This window comes from Perissodus microlepis, chromosome 22 (assembly GCF_051167445.1).
Source record: "Perissodus microlepis isolate ML-2025 ecotype Zambia chromosome 22, ASM5116744v1, whole genome shotgun sequence".
NCBI classification, from domain to species: domain Eukaryota; kingdom Metazoa; phylum Chordata; class Actinopteri; order Cichliformes; family Cichlidae; genus Perissodus; species Perissodus microlepis.
Window position 1 is genome coordinate 24175596 of NC_140481.1, and position 6905 is coordinate 24182500.

The 6905-nt window shown below is 37.2% G+C and overlaps 2 protein-coding genes across 4 annotated transcripts in view; one reads left to right on the forward strand and one right to left on the reverse strand.

Annotated features, from left to right (window-relative positions):
- epha10 (EPH receptor A10) overlaps positions 1-6905 on the reverse strand; it is a 166779-nt gene that overhangs the window by 59597 nt on the left and 100277 nt on the right. The window lies entirely within an intron of this gene.
- LOC146363241 (uncharacterized) lies at positions 807-4738 on the forward strand. The gene is made up of 3 exons (XM_084919681.1): positions 807-879; positions 2827-2982; positions 3408-4738. Exons 2-3 carry the CDS (start codon positions 2857-2859, stop codon positions 3639-3641), a joined length of 360 nt encoding a protein of 119 aa, XP_084775807.1. The 5' UTR covers positions 807-879; positions 2827-2856; the 3' UTR covers positions 3642-4738.

The following is a 6905-nucleotide window of genomic DNA, read 5'->3' on the forward strand; positions in this document are numbered from 1 at the left end:
CATCTTTAAATTGCAAGGTGTATAAATTTAAGTGGAAATCAGAGTTTCAGTGGAAGTAAAGGAGAGTGGGTGGTTAGAGAACTAGAGAGACAGAAGGAGAGATCTGCCAGGACAGCTGGCAAACCAACTGATCAATTTGTCCTATGTGCTGACTGGGAGCCTCGATTAAATGAAACACGGCAGCACATGTATACACGCGCACGCGCACACAGAGGCATATTTCTTCAAGGTGTTATGATATAGATATGCAGTGACATGCCAGGTCCTTGGGGTGGGGGGTAGTGGATGACACAGTACGCCAACTGCTGTGAGAGATTGTTCGGAGAGACAGAGACACCAACAGACAAACAGATGGCATGTGAGAGACAGAAAGACAGTAGGCTATGTACTGTACTGAGAAAGGACATTAAACAGGGAGGGATAATAGACTCCTTCAGCTTGACTGATAGACAGAACAATAAACACAGGCATGGAATGCATACAGATGAGAAACACACTGAACGAATGAGTGACAGTGTTAGAATAAGGTCATCTATAGTAGGAATATGTAAAACAGCAGAAGTGCTCTGCTTGCCATAGGAGCTTATCGGTACACTGAAAAAAATGCAATAGGGTGGTTGTTGAATTTGCATAGAATTACTTCATATATCCAGCATGACTAATTTAAATTTCACATCTAAACATATTTTTGTCTTTTAATTTTCACATATTCTTTAAGAATATTCATTCTTTTAGAACAAATCATGTTGAAAAGAAACAAGTTAGTCGTGTTTTATCCTCAAGCTCCGCCCCCTGGAAAAGAAAAATCGGCTGCACTGTCCGCCATTTTTGTCTCTCGCTTTGGAAAATCTACTACCATCTGGAGTTTTACACTTGAAGGTAAATAAGATTTTAAAGCTAACACACCAGTGAGAAAGAGTGTAGACCCTTTATATATGTGGAATTTTACTGGGGTGTTGTTATTTTACAGGTATGTGGGCTGTTTATCGAAAACCATGAAAGGCTAATGTTAGGCTCCAGTTAGCTAATGGTAACCGAAATTATGCGATAAGCAAATTAGTAATTAACATATATAATGTGAGTTAATATTGTTTGTATATTCTTTCAGTCTAAATTAACAGACTATTACAAACTTGCATCGGTGTCTGTAGTAAGTGGTGGTACCTGCAGTGTCTTAACCATTAAACAAGCTAATGTAGGGCCGGGATATGACTAGTTTGTTGAAACATGTCTGCTGCCAATGTGACTGCTCACACACGGTAACATTACCAGCACATAGCCACAGCCGCTATAAACATGCTGAAAGGTCAATCTAACTTCTGTAGTCAGCAGCTGGAAGACTCAACACAGACCCAAGATTCAGTGTAACGGTTATCTAAATGTTGTGTGTCCTGTTTGTAAGCCCAGAAAAAGAAATTAAATAAAATGACGACCTTGAGCTTCAAGCTAATGTAAGCATAATGCTATAGCATAAAGCGACTAATGCAATGATGAGGTTGTTAAATTAGTAAAAATACAGTAAATATATCCAACATGAATCATTTATATTTTTGGTCTAAACATAATTAAGTCTCACACCTTTCACTTGTTTTAGAAGGATGTTCAGTCTTTTAAAACCAGTCATATCAAAATAACAGAAAATAGTTATGTTTTCTGTTGAAACCCCACCCCCCCAGGGTGTGTTCTGCGAGGGAAAATTCACTGTGGCGGTCCGCCATTTTTTGTCTTTGCTTCGTTTACGTTTGGTGCTGAGCTTTACTTTGTCGAGGTAAACTGAAAACTACATGTTTGAGAGGAAACGAAGAGAACATCCATTAGATGGGGAAGTTTTTCTCATGAATTGCTGTTGAGCAACATAATGGAAAAAACAAGTAATTCCTTAAGTTAACTAACGATAATGCTAGCTTAAGCTGCGGGACAATATTATGTGCATTAGCTTTTTTTCAGTGTGTGCCCAGTCACATTCGCTTGTTTTTTCTCAGTGAATACAGACTAACAAACTTGTGTCCATTTAGTTAACTGGTTGTACCTAAAATGTTTTAGTTAAACAGTTAAATAAGCTAGTTTGCCATGGGGTGGGCTCTGTGTGTGTGTGTGTGTGTGTTGGGGGGGGTGTCTTCACTAAAGTCGGTTTATGTAGGGCATGACACCTATGCAGTACTCATTAGGAGAGGAAGTGCATGACGTGGGGCTTTATTTCATGTTCTAGGGCAGTGAATGTAATGTACTGATAACATGTTAAAGACACACAAAAACCCAACAAATTATTTTAACTGATTTATAGAGAGACTGAGAGGAGGGCTTAAAGAGATAAAAATAATGACAATATAAATATGTTAAATTTATTTTTTCTGTATCGATATATGGTGCTTATCCCTGCTGAAGGGCAGATTGGTGTTGCTTCAGAACAATTCTCTAGCGCTGTTACGTAGAGGTGTTACAGTTAAGGTTTTAATAACATTATTTTATTTACTAGTGAAGATTTGCATATGTTATCTCACATTCTGTAAGGTAAATTTTCTGGAAAGGTCAAATTAACTAATTTAACTAAGTATTAATGAAAGACCTTGATGTGTATATGACAATAATAGATGTAGTTTCTGGGTCATTTGGCAGAACTGCAAAATGGCCAGAAGGAGGCAACTGCTATGGTTGCAAACAGGCTTTGGGTGGTATGGAAGTAAGGGCAACTATGGAACTGCTCATCAACATGGGACCCATAGCTAATAAATAGTAATATGACAAAAAATAACAACTTTGTGTGGATGTAACCTTGTGAGATTTGAGATTTTGACAGCATTTTTATGTGACAACTTCTCTTTTTAGATAAATGCAGAGTTTAAGCGCATTACCACCATGCCACTGCAGTCCAGATTACTCTCGCAGATAGATGTGCTATCTGACAAACTAATAAAGGTCTTCAAAAGGCGAGGAGGACAAATAGGAAGAAGACTTCAGAACATTCTGGAGCCCACAGCCCAGGTAAGAAAAAAATTAATTTGTGTATACACTTTAGGGAAAATAATAATTTTAACAAAATGCTGCTTGTCACTCTATGCCAGGAGTATGTTGAAAATCACCTGGGATTTTCACAATTTACCATGGGTGTGTTTTTTTTTTTCTTCTTTTACCTGCATTAGAACTATGTGTGGAGTTCATAGTTGAACACCTCTCTATGCTCTGACAGTATTCTGCTTCTTTGCATGGAGATTTCACTTCAGAAATGCATTACCTTTTTGAGCATTCTGAGGACTCAAATCACATGCTGTAATGAATCCATTTTTGTTCACCTAATGTGTTAATGTTAACATTTTTTGGAATAGTGACACAGATTAAAATAAGATTTGGTATAATGTTCTTTGACCAGTGTTCTGTTTAATTAAATTTTGGAATTCTGCATTTTCTAGGCCAAAGATGAAGCCATTATCCAACGATCTAATAAGGAAACAACCATGGGAATTTACATCATAAAGTCAAGAGATGCCAATGGCAGCCCTGAGGACATCGGGATAGTCCTTGAAGGCCAGAGAGTCTGGCAGGATTTGGATAACTATACCCTAGCAGCTGCAATGCTGTTTGGACTAATGTACACTTTGAACCTCACCTACCCACTGGAAAAGTATACCTTCGAGGTATTATAGAAACTGGTTATGGAGCTCAAAAGGAACAGCCTTTCAAAGAAGGCCCAGGTTTTCAGGACCAGACTGTACGATTGAACAGTTTTCCAGTTATGATGTGAGAACAACATGTTTACCTTTTCGAATATGTACCATCCTTTCTTTTAAGCCAGCACTGGTAAAGTTGCAGTACATAGTGAAACTTATTTTTCTGGCACTTTTCAACTTGGGGCCTTTATTACTGCAGTTTTCACTTTTCAAGCCATGGCTCTTTTAAAAAAAAAAATTCTTACTTTGAATGTCCATTTTTCTCAATGGAAATGGTGCCTTGCACCAATTTCACCAGTTTGCAATTTTTTTCCCAAGGTGCACCACTACAAACAGATTGCATCGTCTAGTATTAGTGATTGTGATGTTTAGTGATAGAAGCAAGCCAATACTAATCAGTTTAGGTCTCTTGGTTTTGTGCCTGTGGGTTATAATGTTATTTTAAGTCTCTTCTTTGTGTTATTTTAATAATTACACCCCTGTTGCTATATTACCTTATGGCTCTTACATTTAAAAAACTATTTTTTACATAAGCGCGATGTCATAAGGCCCCACAATGTTGAATTCAGGTTACAGCAGATAACTTTGAGGAATGTTGTGGAATGTTTTTCAAGAGATGCATTGTACAAATATGACTCATGTATATTTTGGAAGCCTGAATTGAAAGTCCATTGTTACAACTGTGTAGTATTTTCAAAAATACAGGTCATTGTTCAAAAATGTTTTGCTTATTTCTTTGATTGAAGAGAAAGTGTACAGTACATACAGTAAGATCAGCCTTAATTTAGTTTTATTTATTGAACACTCAATTATATATTAGATTATATATTATATATTAGAAATTTGTTATAAAATAAAATAAGCTTACCATAAAATAATCTTGTCAATATAACACATAGTAGTCCAATACAATTAACACAAAAAGTTCATGTCTGATAAACAAGTGGTTTCTATAAATATTTGACCGGAATGAAAAACATAACAACAACATAAAAAAGTCATGTTCATGTTACCAGAAAAATGTGTGCAGGTATAACATAAAAAACTAAGGTTAACCAAACATAACTTAATTTCGTGCAACCGATTACAATAATTTTTTTATGTTTATCCCACTGATTATTTTTTTCAGTGTAGTTAGAAAAAAAATATAGGAATATGATTGCAAAACTTGTTATCAATCTTTCTTAGAAAATTCATTATTACTCTGACAGTTTGAGATATGCCAACAGTTTTGCCATCTAATGAATAAAAAGTAAAAGGCCAAAGAATCCACATTTCAATGAGCTTACAAATGACTTTAATAGACTTTTGTCTTTGTGGGAGGAATCAATTTATAGTTTGCCCTTCTCTCTTATTTTCTTTTTCCTTTCTTTTCCCTAACCTTAAACATGCCCATTAATAAGTCATGAAGCACTTAATGCAATACATGTGAGCAATGAATTGTTTCTTTGCCTCTCTGACAGCACACATTAATAAATATTAATAACCCTAAAAGAGGTTTACTTTAGACCTTTGTGCGTGCACACAGACACACATTTGCACGCAGCTAAAGCCCAAGAGAGATTACACATAGACATAACGCGACGATTTTTTGCAGAGGTTTTCAAGGAATTGAACAAAGTATGATAGTCAAAGGGGTAATGGTATCATAGAGAGATGGGGATGTGATTCCAGCAGTTGGAAATCAATAATTGAGAGAGCTTTAATTCAGATGAGTGCTCCCTGTGTAGCTGATGGTGATTTGAATTCTTTAGGCTTCCTTAACATCCAAAAAATTAATTCTCATTACCATCTTTTTACACACACATGGACACGGACACGGACCTACGCGCACACACGCACGCACACATGTAAATCTGCATCTCCGAATCAGAGAAGTAGGGAGGTTGGAGAAAAATGACTGATTAATGTGTTTAAATGTGTCGTGTTAGGTCAAATTATTAAAATGTGAACTGATGAGGTTAGGGTGAGTCAGACTGAATTGGACTAGTTGAAATTGGACAAAAGTAGATGGGGTCAGTCTCATTCCACATGATAAATTGGCTGAAGAGAATGAGATATGGACCATACTGCATCAGAAAAAAAATGTTGAAAAATACTGTTTCAAGCTGAGACGTTGGAGCTTAGGGGGAAAAGGCTTGGAAAGTTACCAGTGCAACTCTCCAGGCTGAAAAATAAAAAGACTCTTAATACCCTGGTCAAGGCTCATGAACAGTATGTGTAAATTGTGGGGAATTTACGTGTATAGTGCTGTGCAAGTCATTCTTTGTTTTTTGCCAGGAAAATGGAAAATAGGTGTAGTAACTTACTGAAAGGAGCCAAACATAAATGTTTACACATACTATGTAAAGCAAAAACTGAGTTTGTACAATTGAAGAGCTTAAAAATCAATATACCCATCTTCAACACAGCCTGAACTCGCTAAGGCTCTCAGGAATAGTTCTCCAGGCTTCCTGAAGGACATTCCAACTTCTTTAGATGTTGCCTGGGGAGACCAATCCATGACTGACAATGTTCTGTTATGTGTTTCAGGAATGCTTTAACTGCACTGGCGCTGTGTTTGGGATCACTGTCATGGTGAAAAGTGAAGCTGTTCCCAATTGGATGAATTTCCTGTTACTTGTTAGCATGTTGGATTACACTGTGTTGCAGGGCGTGGCCTGCGGTGCAGTGCAGGGAAGGCGGACGCACCTGCACGGCATCTGCAATCACGCCCCGCCGACTTAAATATTGTACTGGGTCCTGTGGTTGGGGTTGTTGTGGTAATGTTGAGCGGGCAGCGGGAGAGCTGCAGCTCTGTGTGCATTGTGAAGCAACCGTGTGTGACAATAAAAGGATGCAAAGCATGTAGATGTCACCGGTTCTGCCGTGTATGTTTACACACTGTTAAATTGGATCACAATCTAACAGTGTGTTCTTATTTTCATAATTCGATCAATTTTTAACAAGATGGCCCAACACCCCTTGCTGAAAAGCAGGTTCAAACTATGGCAAAACCTGCTGGACCTTGTCTTTATCTTCTGTAAATCATCATTAATGATGATTTGAACCAAAATTTTCAATTTGGATTCATCATTCCAAAAGACCAGTTGTCACTGATTTTCAGCATGGATCTTGTGTAATTTGTGTAAAAAAAAAGAAAAAACAAACATCACTCTGAAATTGGTCACGGATAAGGACTAGGCTGAAAATGAGTAAAAGGGCAGCCAGTGTCCGAAGAAAAAATCTGAAAGATCTTCA